The sequence below is a fragment of the Copidosoma floridanum genome, unplaced genomic scaffold, assembly GCF_036245765.1.
Source record: "Copidosoma floridanum isolate Cflo_tuat_1 unplaced genomic scaffold, Cflo_Japanese_pri ptg000005l, whole genome shotgun sequence".
Lineage (NCBI taxonomy): Eukaryota > Metazoa > Arthropoda > Insecta > Hymenoptera > Encyrtidae > Copidosoma > Copidosoma floridanum.
Window position 1 is genome coordinate 28031 of NW_028321882.1, and position 22305 is coordinate 50335.

Genomic DNA, 22305 nt, shown 5'->3' on the forward strand with positions numbered 1-22305 from the left:
GCGTCTTCGTGCAACAGTGAATGATGTTGCTGGTTGCAAGTCTGGCATCGATTCAGTGACTTGCAATTAGTAAGCTTGTGTAAGCCAAAGCAGTTCAAGCAGATGCTTTTAGTTAGTAAGACTTGCTTTCTTTCTTGTGGAGTTTTTGCCTTGGAGTCTGGGCAGCGCAAAACAAAATGTTCTTCATTGCAACACAGATCATTTTCCTTTGAAATAAGATGAGAATGAGTGCAGCCAAGAGCTTTCTCCGTTTTATTGGCCTGCTTTATCGAGGAGTTGGTAATTTCTAGCATTTGGGTGCGTTGTTTAATTAAGGCCTTGAATTCAGCAAAAGTCGGCAGATCAGTAGATGCACCATGGGACGTTTTCCATTCTCGGAATGTCCGAGCATCAAGCTCCGAAGTTGTAACTGCAAGAACCAAATCATCCAAGTGAGCTGTTGGTCGATTTCATTTATTAAGGGCAGCAATGTCATTGACAGTGCTATTAAGCAAAGCTTTGAGGTCAAATGCTGATTCCAAGGCAACTGTAGGCAAATTAAGCTAATCTCGAGTAAAAGACGAAACAAGACGCCACTCGTTCGTGTAGTAATTCTCAAGCCATTTTTTAGCTACCTTGTCGTTGGTGTCAGTAACTTGAGCCATTTTAAGCATCTCCGCAGCTTCACCCTACACATGGGTTTTGAACTGATGGAGTTTCTCAACATTGCTGAGTCGAGAATCAAGCTTAATGATAGCAGTAAAAAAATCTTTAAACTCAAGCCAGTCACCAAATTGATCGAAGACAACCAGCAAATTCACTGTAGGAATACTCCTTGTCGGGACAGAGGCTGTAATGAGAGCAGGATCTGTGTTTGAAGGAGGCAAAGAGAAGTCCTCAAAAGTCATTGCGGTGGCTGCTACGGACTTAAGGTAGCTTTCTTCAGTCTGTTCATAGTGGTCATCCTTAAAATAAACCTTATCGTCCCTTGCACTATTCCTCAACGAAAGCAACTGAAAGTGGTTCTGCTGAAATTCGTCCTAATTAATACGAAGTCGATCGAAGCGTCCCACAGTAATAACTCTGCTGTAGTTCTCTCTGCCAATCTTCTTTATATTATCATACGCGTTGCTATGCGCTTAAAAAATTCAAGCTGTCTACTATAGAAATGGTCCTGCGTGAGGGACATCATAGTGCAACGATATTCCACATAAAATGCACCTTACACCAAGCCGTCCACCTTCGTAAGCTAAGAGGCAAAGAAAACGCAAGTAAAACGTAAGCCTTAAAGTGTACGCTCTAGAAAGTCGTAAATATTTCAGCCTAAGGACTTGTGTAAGCTGCCCAAAGCGCGTAAAGGTTGTAGAGCTCTACCACTTGTACATCGTACAATACTTTGTCACTGTTTAATCATTGAGTTCACTCTCAGCGTATCCTGATCTCGAGGTGACTATCCAGCTCGAAGGACCAATGTTCGATATTTATTGTACTGTGTGTGTAAAAAGGGTCTGAATAAGCAGAGCTGCTCGTGTAAAGTCATAGATCAGAATATGGGAGAATTAACAAAAAACACTCAACATTTTAACAGTGCAATAAACAAAATTTTAATTAATACAAGCAATAATGTATGGGTTCCACAATGCATCTGAACCTTAGCATAGCAATTAGTTACTCAAGTACTGCAAATGTTCAGTAGTAGTAAGCAGCGCGAGAAGCGTTTTCTAAGTTAGTTGTGTGGAAACTGAATAATAATATGAATAAAGCTGCCTCCCAGGGCAGAGAAGCAAAGGCACAATGTTTAAATGAGTAGTATAAGTAATATGTGTGATATAATGTAGAAGCAATCACAAAGGTAAAATCACAGGTAGTAGTTGATCTTTGCAAAGGAGTGCCATTATCAAGCAAATGGAAGCTAAGGATTCCTCTAACTAAGCATGAATGCGTCGTTCCGTGTTATACAATTAAGCGTGGGAATTAGGCCTTGAAATTGAGATATAACTGTAAATGTAACAACACTGATTTGATATAAAATGCTCCGAACACTACAGTGAAAGTAAAATTAGATAATATAAGATACTATGCACAATTAAAATTAGTTCAATCCTGAACAATGTGGAAAATCAAGTAACGTTTGTACAAATATTTTTCTTAGAAGAATACATGTCTTTACACTGATTGGTTACAAAATTTAATATATAATAAGGCACAGTACTTGGCAATAGATCCAGCACCAAGTACAGAATTAATAAATAATGTGTAAAGTGTTACAAAAAATTATGTAAAGTCACAAACGCAAAAGCCAAAATATCATTACAATCAATAAGCTAATGTAAAGTACAAGGTTTGAGACTAGTATTCGGAAAATGTGCAGTGAAATCTAAAAGTAAGAAATATTTAAAATTATTCGTATTTCCCAAAAAACAGTGTCTTAGACACATTATTTCAATGGCTTGGATAGCAAGAGTATTCATAAATTTCCTACTGTGAAGAACTTAGTGTAGGATATGTATAGATGTGTAGGTTCAGTTCATAGTCACTGAAAATTGGATAGAGAGTCAGCGTAACCATGTCGCAGAATAATGTCAGTTTTTAGGAAGTCACTCCCCTAGCCAAGATCTTGTATATCCCATAAAAACCTTTTTAAAAAAAAAGAAATTGATTATTATTAATATTTGATGTCGTACATGTGGCATCGTGCCACAGCAACGGTTACCTATTCACAAAACGTACCTATCATCGTCAAATGTATATTAATCACATGACTTGAGAGCTCCTAAGCATTTTGAAGGCCTAGCCCTCTGGAATAACGTGCGTTATTTAAAATTCACGTATATTCTAACACGCCTTCTTAAATTTGGAATTTTATTATGTTACAAATTTTAATAAATAATGTTCTTATCTTGGATCAATTATATTTTATCTAAATTTATCTAACTTAATTTTCACTAATGCCTCAGTTAAGGTGTCTGCTTCCTTATCTTTCGAGTTTAATTAAATTGTATTAATTATAGTGTTTGAACAATTGTTGTTTACACAGTTAAAATGTGTTTCGATACATTTTGAATTTTTCGTTTAATTGCCATATTTAGTAATACTAATCGCACCAGACTTATTTTCAAAACATGTATTGGCTTATTAAAAATAATGAATAAGTCTTTTAGTACTTCTCTTATCCGTATAATCTCGCTCACACTTCCAGACAATGCCACATACTCAGCTGCTGTAGAAAATTTTGCTTCGTTCCCTTGTTTCTTAGATTTTCAATAAATTTAATTATTTAACAGCTTCATAACATTATATGTACTTAATTTTCTACTAACAACATCACTTGCCCAGTCTGCATCCACAGAGGAAGTCAAGATATCCAGTTTCAAATTTCTTTCATAAGTTAACTTAATATCCCTTGTTAAGGACTACTGATTTTTAATCTTTATCACATAATTGTAATGAGTTTGATTTCAACAATTAGTAAATCTACTTGAATAGCTTACGCTATAACTGATTTTTGGTTTTGTTTCTGAGCCTATTTAAAAAAGTGCTGCTATCAAACTTCTGTGGTTTTTAAATTCAGATGCCAACCGCGCCAGCTTATATTTTATGTTTTGCTCTATTGAAGTTTCATATAATTTTGCGTTTATTACATCATACATTCATGCTAAAGACATTTAACATCTTTCCTAATCCTATGTTGTTATATAACTTTTACAATTTTATTTAATGTGTAAATCAAGATATGTATTAATGTCACCTTTGTCTTTTATCTTAAATTTATTTGTCAATACCTTTTTAGTGTCATTAATTTCATTTTAATTTTTACTACATACTAAAAAATCATCAACAAAGATAGTTACATAAATTGAATTACATTCATTATGTATATAATACAAACAATAGTCATCCTCTCTTTTTTTAAAAAAATTACATTCTTCAAACATGTATCTTAACACTTACACCACGCTCTAGGGCTCTCTCTTAAACCATATGATGATTTTTTCAACCTGCATACTCTGCCCGTTTCATCATTATAACCTTTGGGTTGTTTATCATACACTTTAAATTTCACATTTCCATTCAAAAAAGCTTATTCCACATCCATTTGATTAATTATTAAATTATTTTGTAAACAATGATCCAATAAAATTTTGAAAGCTTGGGTTTTTGCTGCAAGTATATACTGTCGTCAATTTTTTCTTTTTGTTGAAATCCTTTTATTACTAATCTAACAATATCTATTGTCTAGTTTCTTGGCATAAACCTGTTTTTAATCAATAACTTTTTTATTTTGTAATCCATCTTCTAATTAAAATGTTTTATTTTTTAATAATGCAATTTATTTTCTTGTCCATAGCTTCTTTCTAATTCACACACTTTTCATCATTTGTTGCATTTTTATAATTTTGTGGAGTGTTTTCACTAACATACCTTACGTAAATACATATTGCATTATTTTTCGGCTTAAACAGTTTTAGTTCTTTACGTGTTGTACTAGACCTTTTTTTGGACTATTATTTTTATTTGTAATTTTATTACTCAATACACTTTTAATATTTTTATCAAAAACCTAATCATTATCACTACTGTCATTTTTGTTTTTTTTTTATTGTCAACGTATTTATTTACTTCACCACTAAAAATAAATAATTTAACATCCTCTTCTGCAATATAAATATGTCTAGTAAGAATAATATTATTAATAAGAAGTACTCTATAACAAACACTTCTCTAAATGGTAAACACGTCTATTGCCAATGTCCCTCTTGAGTGACGAATCCTGTTTTTCTTCGATCTTTAATTCGTAGTGGTATTGACCAGAACGCTGAATTTATATCCAAAGATGAGAAATACTTGCAGTTTCTTGTTTTTATCATCAAATCTTCTATGAGCGGATTAGCTGGGCCTGTGGAACTACAATTTTATTTAAATCTCTGAATTCTATGCATGGTCTGTTCTTTTTATTTTTTTCTTTCTTAAGAGCTAGCGTTACTGGTGCCGCAAATAGGCTGTACGATTCCTCTATTAATTTCTTTCCTTATAACTTTGCTACCTGTTTTTTGATTTCTTTTTTATCTTCTAATGAGCATCCATACGGCCTTTTGCTGCAATATTGATCGGTTGTAAGATCTATTCGTACTTCGTAATCTTTGACAGTTCTAATGTCATATTTATCTTTTGCAAAAATATTTTTGTATTTTTCTATGAGTAAATTTATATCCCTCTCTTGTTTTTCTGATAGATTGTTTATAGTGAACCTAGAGTCATTTTCTTTAACATGTTTATTAAAGTTTATAAGAATCTCTTCAAAATTCTTCTTCTTAGAGTTTTCTTTGTTTGAACAAACTCTTAATGTTCTGTTCATTTCTGTGTTAAAATTATCATTTATCTTCTGACTTATCGTCAAGTTTTCATTTTGGACTAAATAGAAATTCTTTATCATATCTAGCCCGATTAGAAATTTATATCTAAAATCTTTTTTCATGACGTAAACGTGTACAACTTTCTCTATGTAACGTTAAATAACTTTATTTTTATTCTCGTCAAACCGATAGTTTCTCTAACACCATTAATTGTTCTTAATTTTGTGTCTGACTTGGTGATGTTTTTATTTCCTTTTATATTTAGAAGCTTGGAATTTATCAATGAAACATTAGCACGTGAGTCATATATTCCATGTATTTTTGTTTTATCATCTAGGGTTAGTTAAACTCGTATTAATGGTGTTATTACTCGTTTTTTGAATCTTCATTAATTAATTTTGCATTGACTGTAAAATTATTAATGGTTGAATAAGTTTTGCTGTTTTATTCAAATTTTTCAAAATAACATCTGGATTCAGGGTAAAAACGAGTTCCTTTTCTTAGTTTTTCACATATTGTGCATGGTTTTCTTTAAATAGCTTCTTTATAATCTGATTTTGTTTTTCCATTTTTTTCAAACTTTTTTTTTCTAGCTAGATATTCATATTTATTGATTTCCGTAAATAGCTGTGTTGTCTGTTTCACTGACTCTTTATCAATTTTGTTAATTACTTCTTCTGGGAAACCGATTACGATAAGGTTTATTATTGTCGAGTCATCAATATTCTTGTTTACCTCAAGTAGCAGTCTTTCTTTCTTTACAGCATATTTTAGGAGGAAACCAGATTGATATTTAAAATTAAATGCATATTTTACTTGGGACCAACCTTTATTTCCACATGTTTCGCAAAATTTCGTTTTCCATGTATTCCACTCCGATTTTCTAAAAAATTTCATTATCATGCTGCTATACCAATCTAAACATGATTTTTTTAACATGTTTCTGAGAATTTCAATTTTTTTTTCATCTTTTTCTATCTCGAATCTATCACATTCATTTTCAAATTCATCCATCCATTGGTTTGCATTTGTTACTCCATTCGAAAACTTATCTAGTGCGAATTTTTAGCAATACTTTTCAAATTTTCATTTTTTTGTTGTGTAGTTTCATCAATTGTATAAGTTTTAGTAATGTTAGGATTTACCTTTTCCGTGATGTCTTCTAAATATTGGTCTCCAAACTGTACGTTTTCTCCTTCGTCTAAATTGATTGGTTTTAGTGTGTTTGATAGCAGAATCCATACTTTCCTGTATTGGTTTCTTTTTTTTAAAGTGTTTTTTATTTTAGTTATTCCACTTGTGGCAGCCAACGCCGTATGTTGATAAGGTGGTTTTAATTTCACTGGTAGATCATAGGTGCGATTATCTGGCGTCATAATTGACGTTACTCACAGTAGGTTTGATTTGTCTTTAGCTTCTAGCATAACAAAAGGGAATTGCAGCTTCTCCATCATGATTGATTGTATTCTGTTTTTCTTCTTTGTTGACCAAGAATGTCGTTTTATAAGTTTATTTATTATTTTAGACAGCTTTTAAATAAAACAAAATTGTGTTGGTCTGAAATTAAAGTTTTATTTATTAATTACATAACTAATTTACAATTATTTGACAAATGTGGTTCTCACCTAAAATTAGAGAAATGACATTTTAAGTTTATTCTTTAGCTATCAATTCTCTTTGACAACTTTTACAATTTATGTACAAATCACACGTCTTACTTATTACAACTTTACAACTTCATAAAATTCTGTAAGAATATCTCTTAATAGTAAAGTAAAATTGTCTTAGTAATTTTTAGCTCTATCTGTTTATGGTTTTTAGAACCAAGCTCTACAGAATTTTTTTGGGTTCCATCAAAAAAAGCATGACATAACAATTAACTAAGAGGGTTGGTGTGCAAAGTGCGTATAGGGTTGAAGCCTCTTTAGTACGTATGTGTATGTAAAACAGTTTTATTTTGTGTGGCTATCAGTTTTTTTTTCCTAGAATCTACAAGCTTTTTCATGCTTCTCCTCGCTTCCCCACGCTTCCCTAATGCTTCCCCTCAGCTTCCCTACAGCGCCCCCACAAATCACATAGTTATCTACTAGTTTTTACGTGATTGATTAAGCAATATTTTATAAGTAAGCTCCCCCAACTCTACCCCACTTCTTTTACTCTACCACTTGTCCCACACCAAATTCATTTTGCTCCCCTACCATCTCTCCCACTCATCTTGTTACATAAAGTGTCATAAATGTATTAATATACAACAATTTATTGATAAATTTTTTTTTATTAAACACGGTTTTACACCTTTAACTTACCTAATTTTTTTTAAGTACAATGATAAATAGGTAAATAAGAAACAGTTATGTATTCAAAATAATGTTTTACCACTATGAATGTTTCACTATTATAATGTTACACATATTTCTTGATTCAAAAACATCCAGTATGTTAATTACAATACAATTTTTTTTTCGTTGACAACATTCTCAGTTTTCTCATTATTTTTTGCATCTATTTTAATTAAAACGTCATTAGGATTCTTAAATCAAGATAAGGCTACATACAACTATTTATTTGAAAACTATGGTGTTTTTCTAATGTAAACTAACTTTACCAAAATCTTCACCTTCAGATTTATTAATTGTTATTGAAAATGCCAGATCTAATGGAAATTGTTATCCGTATAAAATAAATGGCAGAAAAGACATGTGTCCTGAATTTAAAGTCATTCTATGAATAAAAACATTATTCCGTACTTTTGCTCCAGTAATCAGCAGTAAGGGTAAAATAAAAAATGTTGCATTTTTACCATTTTATAGTGACTGGCTCTACAATTATTTGGGACAGATAGTGATTTTTGTAGATACTAATTAAATGTAAATATTTTTTTACAGTCTTTTGAGAAAATACGCTTTTATGTGATTTATCACTTTTTGAAGGGCACTTCGCAATGTACAAAGTACAAAACTGACAAAGGCGAAGACAAATCAGTAATGATTTTACTGTTAATAGGGGTTCTGATGAAAATTTAATTTTAGTTTCTGAGAAATTTTGATATGTTTAAAAAATTAATTTAAGTTCTTTCTTTTTTTTTACAAATTTCCAAAAACAATCGCCTTTGCTGTTTAAAATTATAAACTCATAATTTAGATGCTATACTTGTGACGACAAATGCTCCAGGATGCAGTGCTTTCAATTGTGTTAAGCGCAGAATAACACCACTAAGCAAGCAGCTAACGTAAGTTATTTTACCATATGATACGTATAAAACGCATTTGGATGCGCGAGGAAAAACATTCGATCCAGAGCTTGCGCTGAAAAATTTTCAAGCTGCTAACGAGGCTTTGGCGAATCTTTGGAGCCAGTTAGTTATAGATACTTTTCCTGTCCCCACGCGATACGAAAGTCCTGAAGCCAAAACAGCAATACCTGAGCCTGTTAATCCAGTGTGGTACTCCATACACGTCAGAGAGTCGCAAAATTGTTTGCAGATTAAAGAGCAATGTTCTAAAATAACTTTATGTTTTGAACAAATTTATTACATATTACAAATTCATTACATAATTACACAGTGATTTAAGACTGATTTTGAAAAATGAACTTCCTCCACCACCCGTACAATTTATTCAGGATCCGGATATAGGATGGCTACGCTGTCTCAAAACATTAGAAAATATACAAGGTGCTTATTTTTTGCCTCTTTCCCAGTCTATGGTTGCTCAACTGCCAACCGCTACTTTTTGTGATACTATACCATACGATTTTGCTTGTTATACAGTGCAGGGTGACTTAGAGCCTGGGCGCAAAATTTGTAAGGTGTATTCGGTTAAGTACAGAACTTGTTTGTGATAACAATGCCAATATTAGCCCAAATTTTTTTTTGCATCTTATTTCATTACAGACGTATGATTTGTACTTTGCATTAATTACGGCTGCAAATAACCACAACCATGCTGTTCATTAACTGAAGCCTCGTTCAACCCAACGGTCTACTGAAAACAGCCGTAGATAATCCCGGCGTGTAAAAATCAAAACAGCTAAACATGGTAAAAAAAGTGCTGTGTCGTATTATTCATCCTCCAACCAGAGGTAAAGATATCGAGTGGCTAAAGAAAGATGAAGTGCCGACAGATGTGCCAGAAGAAGTGCCGTCTGCTAAAATATTTAGTTAGACCGGATGATAAACGAGCTTAAGTGTACCGATTTTTTTAGTATTTGACTGAATTATTTTTTTAGGATTGCTTTATATCTAGTCACTCATTATGAAATGCAAATAAGGTATTCCTCGTTGATAATTAATAAATAGTCTGATGTCTTACTTAAAAATTTCTGAAATATTGTTTTTTGGTATTATTTGCTTTGTTTAAAGATTAATTGATTACATAACAATAAAAACTATTGGTTGATATTAACTTATAATGTATTTTATTTTAATGAGACCTTTTCCAGGTGCATTTAAATATTTGTCGTTCTCTAGAGAATTTTCATTCAAAATCTAACGTAAGATGGGGAGAAGGGGTCTACAAAATTTTATGTATCCTTACATGGACGTAGGGGGGGGGGGGTAATAATGATAAAAATCTTCCTTACGTAATTAAAGAATGGCTCCTAACGAAGTAAATCAGCGCTTGTAGTGATCTGGTATCAAAGCACTGAAATAAGTTTCCTTGCAGAGAAACCAGTAGACAGTGGATGCTTGGATACCCTAGTATAAAATTACACGTCTATAAAATTAGATGGCAAACAATATAATTTTAAGTACAAAAATACATTGTATGAAACAATAGTGTGTACGGAGATGGTGCAATTATCGTGAGAATGAGTACGCCTACGTCGATTAGGTATGATTTCAATTAATATCGAATAAGTTAACAGTGGTGTAGTGAAGGGCGGCGGGGTGAAGGTGGGGACCGCCCCGGGTGGCACTACTAAGAGGGTGGCACGTTTTTATCTTATAATTGGTGAAAAAATATATATATTTACATTATTTAAGTATTCTGTATATTTAACTATATATTCAAGCGTATGCCTTAACTGAGACAAAATACTTTTGAATAAACCACCAATACAAAAGATATAAAAGCCTCTAATTTTCTTGTGGCTTCCTCTGTGACACTTCTTCTCCATATCTATGCTTACTCTGTGCTTACTGGAGTCTGGACTTATTTGTGCTGCGTACTGCACGGTCTGTATTGTCTGGTGTACGTTATAGCGAGTATACTCTCTACGGTGTTACGTGGATCGAACAAGAACAGAGTTTTATTTATAGTTATAGCAAAACAATTGCGCTATTAAAAGATTCGAGACACTTAAAGAACAATCCGATACTGAAGAAAAGCTGCTGCACTGTGAGAAAATGTATGAACAAACCCTGAGCAGTGGAGCCAAAAAAGTTATAAAAGGAGCGGTATACTTAAGTGTGCTAGAAAATTCAGCCAGCCTCTATTTACTTTTGTTAGTGAATCCAAACTTTTAAGCAATCATTTCAAATCAGGTATCGTATCAAAATTTCTTTGTTTATATTACAGTTTACGTATTTACGTATAATTAAACTGAAACTACGATTGAACTTGATTCAACGCGATAATGAGGAATAATAGGGTTTTTAAAAAAGGGAGTAAACATTCACGAGAAAGCTAAGTGCTGAGTACAAACAAAGCTTATTTTTAATTTCCCTGCAAGATTTCATTTGTGTGTATAAAGTACCCTTGTTTTTGTTTACATTTGTATAACTGGAATGTTTATACATAGTCTATTCTTACGTTACGGTATGTGGATAACAGCTCTTCATTCTACGCAATGGGAATTCTAATATGAATTTTAGCACAGCCTCTTCGTTATAAAATTTGTCAATTAGCTCAAGATCAGCAAATAGCTTAATTTAGTGCCATTTCAATTACTTTCAGATAATGAAGAGGCAAAAGAAATGTCGTGATTTTTATAGGAAGCAAAAAAAGGCTAGAGAAGAAGAATGTATGAAGAATACAGGAGCAATACTTAAATATTTTAAATTCATTGGCAAAAAAAATGTGTTAGAATGTGATACAGAAACTAGTACCACCTCAAGTCAAAAATGTTGAAGGCATATTTTTAGTTGCTTCCACAAAGTCTACGGGTGCATCTGAATCTATCAGCGATTGCAATGATATTGGAACTTGGCCTGTCCCAATCCCAGATAATTTTCAAATTCTCGTTGTGACTTGAGGTTATCAAACAGTGCAGCACCTCGAATGTGAATTCGCTGAAATGATTCTTCCAGGGCCAAGAAATTCTACCAAATGACGCAAGGGAGTTATTAGAAAATTAGGCCGTGATTGGTTATTCAGAATTATTCTGAATGGCGAAAAAATTTTATGAACGTGGATGGCTGATTCTCCTTTTAAAAAAGCATTATTTTGCTCTTGCTGTCAATTGTGTCAATTGTTTGGGGTGATTGTGAATGATAAATCTCGGTTTCATACTATTGATGGCTTTGATCAGTGGTGGAAACTCAATCCTAAAGTTTCAGAGTAGGAATCAAGCTCAGAACATATTGAAAATTTTTAAAAATGGCAATACTTATAGACGAAACTTACAGCTGGTGCAACGATCGATAAAACAACACAAAATATGATTGTCAAAGAAGAACAAAAGTGAAGACAAGTGCTTGTCAGGATGCTGGATATCATCAGATTTCTTGCCAAACAACATTTGGCTTTGCGAGGACATAGGGAAATTATAGATGACAATAACACTGGCAATAAAGGCAACTTTTTAGAACTTGTCCATCTTTTTGCCAAGTACGACCCAGTTCTTTATGAACACTTGACAAAGGTTAAGTTACAAAAAAAAGTTAGCATATCTTACCTATCAACTGAGATTCAAAATGAATCCATAAGCCGTTTGGGAAGTCATGTTCTAAAAAAAATTCTGAGTGAAGTGAAAGAAGCTAAGTATCTCACTATTATATTTGATAGTACATCAGACTACGCACACAAGGACCAGACTAGCCAAATACTGCGTTATGTGAAACTTGACGGCACTAAAATGCAAGTAACCGAATTTTTCATCGTTTTTCTTGCAACTGACGGTAAAAAAGCTAAAGATATAGCTAAAATGATTTTGGACAAGATTGAGAGCGATGACCTAGATATTGAAAATTGCCGTGGACAGACATATGATAATGGTTCCACCATGTCAGAAAAACACACTAGTGTACAAATGCGTATTAAAGCAATAAAAATGCTCAGTTTCTTGCATGCAGAAATCATTCATTAAGCCTGATGGGTGTAAGCGCAGCATCAGTAGCAGTAGACTCAGTGACGTTCTTTGGTACAATGGAAAAAGTTTTTAACTACTTTTCATCGTCTACTCATCGGTCAAAGGTTCTTACTGACGTTACGAATAAAGGTGTATAACGCCTTAGTAAAACACGATGAAGTGCTAGGCATGACGCCATAACGATTATGAAAACCCATTACAGTGAGATTCTTAAGGTAATAGAATCAGTTTACCTGAACACAGAGGAAAATGCAAGAACAAGAGAAGATGCTGATCTTCCGCTTCGTGCCTTTCAGTCCTTATCATTTTTGGTATTTATTGAATTATGGAGTGGAGTTCTCAGTGAAATAAATGATGCTTAATTATATTTACAAACTAAAAAGCTGAACGTGCACCAATGTACAATAAAAATTCAGGCCATTTCTTAAAAATAATCGAGATGTTTTGGTCGACGACGCACTTGATTATGCTAAAAATACATGTGAAGAACTTGGCATCGAAATAGCTCCTCGTCGAATAAGAAAGAAAAAAAAATGGATGGCGAGATCGTTGAAGATGTTGGCTTAACCTATATCAATCGATTTAGGCAAGAAATGTTTTAGTCGGTTGACAATATTATACAAGAAATAAAAACCAAATTTCAGCAATTACACGACTTGGATGTCAAGTATCCATTTCTCACACCAACTAACTTACTTGACACCATCATGAAAGGACCACTTGAGCTGCCAGAATTCATTCAGGAGTATAGTTATGGTATTTGCGTTCCCAAGGTTGTAATTATTTTTAAAATTTTTTTTAATACAGCAATCAGTGTTGCTGCATGAAAACGGAGCTTCTCATAGCTAAAGTTAATAAAAAATTATTTGGGGTCTACCGTGGGTTTTACGCGATTAAGTGATTTGGCCATTTTGTTAATCGAACAAAGTTTTACCGATGACATTGATTTTGACCAAGTTATAAATGATTTTGCTGCACGTAAGGCCCAAGCAGTTAAATTGTAGTCAATTATGTTAATATCATTTTTGTATATTATAGATTTTCATCTGTAGACTTAGACTTTGACATGATTTCTATGTTTATTCATGAATCAGATAATATTACTGTATTATATTTGCCTTAATATAATAATACATTATTCTTACTGAGTTTCTAAAAAATGATTTTACTCCTAACACGGATACTATATTATATTATTATAATAATAAAATAATATAATAGTAATTATAATAGTAATAACAATAATAACAATAATAATAATGTTTTAATGTCGTCACAAGGGCGGCAAATTATGGTTCCGCCCCGGGTGCCCATAGCCCACGCTACACCGCTGTGAGTTAAAGATTATAAAAAATATGTTATGGCACAATACAATAAAAATAATATATAGGTTGGCCAGTACAAAAATGCACTTTCATTGAATTTTTCGATGGTTTCAAAACAAAGTCCTACTGCCTACGCTGATTTTATCTGAAACGTCATGCCCATATTTATCACATACAATTCCATACTCATTCCTAGTCCATATTTAATACTTAAAATGTAATTGTACGTAGAAAATTGAGAAAACCATCCTGTAGTATAGCTTTCGTTAATAGGGTAGTATTACATGCCAGGAAATATCCCTCTTAGGACGTTCATCCCACATAGGTTTTTTTAACAGACATTATTCAAACATTAAACGTATATTGAAATAGCATCAAAAAAAAAAAAAAATCCAGCTTGTTTGACTGAACCAGTATTATATGTATGTTACATTTAAAAAAATTAATATTTAACAAAATCATGTTAATTAGCATTTATATGAGTTGTAGAAATCTCTCAATTGTTTGGGTACAAAACATTACATTGAGAAAAACCTATCGAATTTTTAAATAAACTTAAAAGTAAATTTTTAAATCAATTTAGAAAAAAGCGGTTAAGTGTACGTAAAAGCATGTATGTGAGTACATTTACATAAGAAAAACAATTGCTAGCTTTACTCCACACGTTAGCGTTCCTTTCATTTCTCTGAATTTTTCTCCAACTAACTACGGAAAGAACTTCATTAAGTCAAAAAATCACTTTAATTAAGAATGAAAATATTGTGAAAAAACGAAACACAACAAAAATTAATTATCTTATTAGTACGGTACGAAAAAAATTTTTTTCTTATTTTTCAAAATTTTGAGAAAGTATTTTAAAAAATTGCACAAGCAATTATTTATTTGCTGCAAAAGTAAAAGATTTGATACATAGAAATAAATATTTATTATTTAACATTGAAAAGGTGCTCTGCCAAAATATACTAATTTCCCAGTTTTCTTAAAAAAAAACAAAAAAAAAAGGGTGTAGATCTTGGGACCCCTGACAGATGTAAAACTTTAAGAAATATGTTATTAAACTTGGTAGTATTTAATTATTTGTCCTAAAAATAGTAGTTTTGGTCAGATGAGTGCCATCGTCTTCAGGGCTATTTTGTGGCCCAAGAGACCTGCGAAACAGGGCCCGAGGGACGTAAAGCAGCCACGGAGCAATGGCGCTTGTGTGGCGAATCCTATTTTTTCTACTGAAGGCACATCAGCCTCTCAAAAACGCCCGAGGTAGGATAAGTATTTCCTCTTACCATAGTCCTAAAGTGCAAAGGCGCGAGGTAGAAAAAGTATTAATTTTTTTGACCCTAAATAATTTTTATTTCATAATTTCACATTAAAAAGACAGTTTATTTATGAATATGTATTGTTATCAGTAGATATGACAGATTAGAAAAAAACAAATCATGTTTATATATTTTTTTTTTTCATTAACATACATACAAGAGTATATATGAGAGTAAATAATAAGCGTTCGTGGTGTATTACATTCTTTGTCTCTCTGTCTCTTTTTGGATACCTGTTTACTGTGCGTACTTTCTTACGTGCATGAATTTTGTTGGCTTTTTACTGGAGACGGGTTAAGATGGAATTTAAATAAACACAATTGAAAGACCCCGGGAAAACTTCGCATTACGGTCAAATATTGATATTTTAAAATAATCCTGTTCCCAAAAAGGAAATTTTTTAGAAATAAAAAAAAAGATACTATCTTTAATATAAATTTATCATTTACTAAAAGCGCAAAATATTAAAAAAAGCAATGAAAAAAGCCTACCTGTATAAGTACAATAGAGTTTGAGAGAGTGAGAGAGCGCACGGCGAGTGCGATAGCAGACGATCAATGGCTCCCTCTATCTCAGTTACTCTTACAGGGGTACTGCCAAAATGCTTTTTTATTTTTTTTCTCATTATTTTGCGCTTGTCAAAACAAAATTATAAGTGCTTGTTGATAGAAAATTTTTTGCCCTACAAGCTGGTTATTTTATTTTTTTTTGTATATCAAACCATTAAAAGATAAGCAAAACGAACTTCAAAACACAATTTTACATAATTTTGACACAACAGACTGCTCTAAAAGAATTATAACTATTTCTTCTGAAATCAGTGGACTGAATTATATATAATATAAAAAACGCCCAATTATCGATGAATTTTCTAATTCAGAACTCTCTCGTTTGGTAAAGCCTTCTTGAGGAGCATTGCCTGGTGAATAAACACGTGTGAAAAATCACAGAGGTACCTGCCCGAAAAGTCGCACTGACCGAGAACCATGGTCTCCTGGGAGCCAATCCACGACCTAGCTGACTGAGCCACCGCGTGCTCATACATATGTACATAATATTCAATTATGGCACACTCTTCTATAAAGCTATATATAAGGTTATTACACTTTACAAACAAGAGAGGGGCGACAGTAAGCGCGTGGAGAAAGAGACAGAGAGCCAAGCTGAGCCAAGCCAACCCGAGTTAAACTGGAGATCGTGTCATTGCACGGTAGCTTCATAGCGTTGGTCAAACCCCCAAGCACGCCATTAGATATTTTACATCAAAAAATTGTTCTATGAAGTAAGTTATTCATTAATTTAATTTTTAATTTAATGAAATGAATTAATATACATTAAATAAAAATTAACATAAAATAATAAGTTATGAACTACACCATTACATGCAGGAATCAAATTCAATCCAGTGGTAACCGTCGTAAAAGAGTTGGTAATGTCCTGGACTAGTGTGCAGGAGGCTCTGGGATTCAAATCTCTCTTTTTTTTTTTTTTTTTTTCAGAATCGGTTAAAAGAAAAAAAAATTTAATTCATGAAATTTAAAATGTGTGGCGTGGTGATGGGATGTGGCGTCATGTGGTTTAGAGAAAACCAGAAGTTCATCACGGGAGACAAAGCAAAGGGGAAGAATCAAGCAAAATCCACTTCCGTTATACTTTTCTCAAGGTCAAAATCTGAAACTGTTGATTTACCCTTGGGTATAACGCGTCTATAGAAGTATAACTTCAAAAACTCTAAGTCTTGTGGGGTAGAATGCCTTGGTGCATGAAAACTCGTACTGCTTTGCTAATATGCTCATTAGATGCATGCCCATCAAATCCATTAATTTTGTCATCCAAAAACTGTGTAGAAAGTGAAGGAAATGTGCATTTGGCTAGGTGCAAGTGGAGCCCAATCTGGTATTATCTGGTCAACACTACATCCATAGTTTGTACAAAGCTGTAGAATAAGTCTGCAAATAGTAAAAGATCATGAAAAACGTTGAGCACTCACAAAAAATTCTCGATAAGTGACTCAATTTTGTGTCAAAAAATTGCTAAAATATTCGTTGAGCCCTAGACTGCTCTGGTTAGACGTATGAAGCTGTTTGTTGGTGTATTTATCATTAATGCCTTACTGAATTTCTCATTTTTTGTCAACTGTGTACATGCATTTATAATATCTAAGAGGCAAACTAGTTTTGCCCCATGTATCCTATTGAAGATATTTTCTTGGATAGGGCACTCATCAATCACAGTTTTTGGATTGAGTATGAGCTTACAATTTCCAGTAATGCGTATCCGGACTTTTTTTTCATTAATGTATTTATTTCGACAATTCCTGAATAATAATCCATGAAACAATATGAATATTACTTATATTTTCGGAGATCACTTATTTATTCCTTTCCTGTCACTCCTTCCAACAAATTTTATTAATCTCGCAGACTCTTTATAAGTAAGCGCGCAAAAAGCAAGTATTAGTCGTATTTGTCTACAAATTAGACTAGTCTGCCGTACAAATAAGTGTAGAAAGTAGTTGAGAAGGAAACGACTTTAATTCGCTTTCTGTATTTTGTTTTTTTTTCTAAGGTTTCTGTTCAGTTTTGTACCTGAATATTTGCCGACAAACCTTTTCTAAATTCAAATTGCGTCACGTTTGTTATTCTTGTATTAAAGTTGAAGTAATTTTCCGATCATACGCCTTTATCATCGCGTACATTTGCAATGCCCAAGAGACCGTTTTACCTTTACTCTTGTACCTTTATTTATCAATGTACTAGAATTTCTACTTTAACTTTTGTCTCTATAAATATTGCTCTGCGAGCATAGTATGTTAGTTAGCGCGCCACGGCGGCAGAGAAAGCTTCTCTCCGCTTGCCTTCACTTGAGCACATTTTCATAATTTAAGCACTGTAAATATATTGTAAATATTTTTATTGCACATTTGCGTTATATTTATTTTCCGCCGTAAACCACTTCCACCTCTACACGACTGAACTGGATTGGGAGCAGCATAAAACCCCTTCCCTCGTGAACATTTTTGGTAGCAGAGCGTGGTTCCAGGGACCGACGGTCAGTGCAGGAGTGGATATGTGCTAGTGCTCAGTGAAGCCTTGAATTTTGCCTTGACCATTTGATGCCGTGTAGGTGAACGCGCTCTCGCGAAGCTGCAGTAGTGAGTCATTCAAGGAATCAGAGTGTGTGCATGCTCTCCGTGCTTGAATTTGCCAAGGCGGGCGGTCGTTAGCTGCCAACACTCAGCCCTATTATCAAGCGCTTCATCGCGACATCGACTGCGTCATGGCAGACGTCAAGGAACTCAAAATTTTACTTAAGCGTCAACAGGAGTTGTACAAAAGCATTAGCAATGCTTACGAAAACCTCAAGAAGCGCGGCAAGGATAAGTTCACTCGTGCAATCATCGAGAGCCGTATACAGCAACTACGAATAAACTGGGATGACTTCAAGGACACTCATCTCAGGATTCTCAACATTGCTCCAGACGATACTAAGGACATCGGCTATTTCGATGAAAACAGCTACGAAATCGCCGAAGAAGCTTACCTCGATTCGGTAGCTAATTTGGCTGAACAGCTCGGAAAACTTCCTGCATCGCCCGCATCAGACCCAGCTCCTGTTCCACCAGCTAACTCTCGCAACCTGCCGTCCATTGCTGTGCCCACATTTTCCGGACATTTCAACGACTGGCTCGAGTTTAAGGATCTGTTCTCTGCGATCATAGTCAACGATTCTCGACTTTCCAACGTCGAGAAGCTTCAGCACCTCAAGACGCATGTGCAAGGCGAGGCGGCTGAATTGTTGAGGACGATCCAGGTAATCGACGCCAACTTCGAGGCTGCATGGAAAAGGTTGGAGGATCATTATGCAAACAAGCGGCGCTTGGTTGCCGCGCTAACTCGCGATTTGCTAGCCGCGCCGGCTGTAAGCAACGAATCGCCGCTCGAACTCAAGGCATTGCTCAGTGGCACTGTAAATGCCTTGGCTGCACTTAAACAGCTTAAGCGTCCGACGGACCAGTGGGATGACTTGGTGGTCGCTGTTACAGCTCGGAAACTTGACGCTCGAACTTTCCGAGAATGGGAGTCATCGCTCAGCAGTACCCACGAGCCTCCTGCACTTGAAACGCTCGTGCGTTTCATTGAACAACGCATCTCGATGCTCGAGATCGTCGCGTCTTCTACAGAGAAGGCAACACGGAAGAAGGACAAGACGGCGTCTTCTACTTCGCACGCATATGCCGCCTTTACGGAGAAATGCCACTTTTGCCAAGGTGAGCATTTCATACTACGCTGTGCCGATTTCAAAGCAAAATCGCCACATGAACGCAAACAGTTTGTTGAGGCCAAGAACATGTGCTATAATTGCCTTGGTGCTCACAAACTCGCAAGCTGCAAATCAAGCAAACGATGCCTAACTTGCAACGGGCATCACCATACGCTGCTGCACGAGAATCCTGCCACTACAGTGCATCTTGCATCTTCTGCATGGCCTGCTACACTCACGAAAGGGAGTCGCGTATCCTGTCATTGGATGGCATCGCCAGACTCTTCAAACACTACGCTGTTGCCTACTGCGCTCGTCCGAATTCAAGGCCCGGACGGACGCACACTCATCGCTCGTGCCATGCTCGACAACTGCTCTCAGCGATCCTTTGTTGCAAAGAGCCTGCTAAGTAAACTTCGCCAGGAATATGAAGAGGCCAGCATGGAGGTCATTGGCATCGGTGGCATCAAGACTCCGCGAGTTCATGGAAAAACTTACCTTACTCTCGCCTCCATGGTTAGCGACGGGAAGCTCACGTGCGAAGCTCTAGTGCTCTCGCTCATATCTAGCTACAGGTCAGGAAACTTCAAGCTTCCAGGCGACTGGAAGTATCTACAGGGTTTGGAGCTTGCAGACGAATTTCGAGCCGATCTGACGGAAATCGAGTTGCTGCTAGGAGCTGATGTGCTTCCACGAGTTCTTCAAGAGGGCTTACGCATCGGACTACCTGGGACACCCATGGCCCAGCGCACCATATTCGGCTGGACGCTTTCCGGTCCATTACATTATTGACATTTTCAAAATACAGACTCTAAGTTTGTTTTACATAAGTGCAGTGCTAATTGTTAATACTCCGTTTACCCCGAACCGTAGTATGGCGGGCGGTATGTTCAGTTTTGTACCTGAATATTTGCCGACAAACCTTTTCTAAATTCAAATTGCGTCACGTTCGTTATTCTTGTATTAAAGTTGAAGTAATTTTCCGATCATACGCCTTTATCATCGCGTACATTTGCAATGCCCAAGAGACCGTTTTACCTTTACTCTTGTACCTTTATTTATCAATGTACTAGAATTTCTACTTTAACTTTTGTCTCTATAAATATTGCTCTGCGAGCATAGTATGTTAGTTAGCGCGCCACGGCGGCAGAGAAAGCTTCTCTCCGCTTGCCTTCACTTGAGCACATTTTCATAATTAAAGCACTGTAAATATATTGTAAATATTTTTATTGCACATTTGCGTTATATTTATTTTCCGCCGTAAACCACTTCCACCTCTACACGACTGAACTGGATTGGGAGCAGCATAAAACCCCTTCCCTCGTGAACAGTTTCTAATAGATATACACAATTAGGTGTGGTACATATGCTTGCACAATATATTACAAAAATTAAGAAATTTTGAGTAATATTAAAATTAAATTAATGAAGTTTCACTTTACTGCTAGCTCTTTTTTTTACGACTACATGAGTAGGCAAGGCCCAAATCAGGGTGATTGCCACATGTGCAATACTCTGACACATTTTTTTATGTTCATTTTCTTGGCCTGCGTATACTTCAAGGCATACAGGATCTCTCTCCTCCTTGCAAAAATCGGTGTTGCTCCTGGTCTTAGATACATCATTACCAAGGGAGCCCACCAACTTTTCAGAAAATGTGGTAAAAATTTTTGTCGTGCTTACAAAGCCGATTCTTGAGCTATGCAGTCTGTTCCTTGGATAGCTTTGGCATTGACATACTGAGGATATGTACCTAGCACGAAACAAAGATTTCATTTAACTAGATTTTGTGAGAAAATTCCACTTACCGCTTATGCCTGAACAGATCTTCACAGTTTCCTTAAATGATGTACAGATCTCACGGCTCCGTCGTATTTTCTAATGTCACCAGTCCGCACAGAGTGTGTTTCCAGCTTTAAGTCAATAATTAACCCACTAATTTTAATACACAACATCTGTCTCTGACTGGTACTTAGCACGTGAATTTTACTTGCCAAATTTCATTAAACGATATGTCCACTTGTGGTTATGTGATCTTCAATTAAGTAACTTAATGTGCCATAGAATCTTATTTTGTTGTTCACATTGTAGCTACCTAACTTTTTTTACATAAATAGCATACAGCACTACCAAATGGGCATTTGGACTGTAGATGTTGAGTCCCACAGATGTTATATATTTGCAGCTAACCCTTCTGTTGCGAACTTTACTCATTATCTCCTCCATTTCTAGTAGTTTTTGGTTTCTCTTTATGAGTACATATTTGTTTACTATGCTTAAGACTTTGTGTTATTGAAACAAAAAAATGACTTGCTCAACTGGATGACTGGTGGATAAGTTGGTTCTAGAAAATAAGCCAGTGGAGGCATCTTTAAACGTATTTGTTCCTTTTAGTTAAATAAAAAACTGTATTTAAATGGTATAGATAACCTTTCATTGTGACTACTGATTCAGAGTTTCCTAATACATCGTCAAGTATTTTTCAGTGGTCCATTAAACTGTACGAATAAGTTTGTGACCGGGAAGATGTTGCGGTTTCTGCTTTTTCTGGTATCGCTGGAGCCACTCTAGGTGGGCCTCCTTCACTGAACCTCACTCCTCATAATTAAAGCGTCAGATTATTAGAGGTTGGTGGTCATTTATAACAATACGATAATTAGCTTAAAATTTAAAGAAAAGTACGTTGCATTACACCCTAAATCGTCGACTTCAACGAAGATCCATGTCATTGTTTTTTATCGCAAAATAACTTTAAAAAAGCTTTTGTTTCAGTTTTTATCAAATATCTCGGAAAGTTTTGGTTTTTGAAAAAAATGATGA

General features: G+C 34.9%; 1 protein-coding gene across 1 annotated transcript in view; it reads left to right on the plus strand.

Annotated features, from left to right (window-relative positions):
* The first annotated feature begins 674 nt into the window (after positions 1–674).
* The window catches only part of LOC106646036 (uncharacterized), a 321141-nt gene continuing 299510 nt past the window's right edge, over positions 675–22305 (plus strand). Inside the window, exon 1 of the mRNA XM_089598068.1 lies at positions 675–831. Within this exon, the coding sequence (XP_089454194.1) occupies positions 675–831 (157 nt within the window). The remainder of the gene's footprint in view (positions 832–22305) is intronic.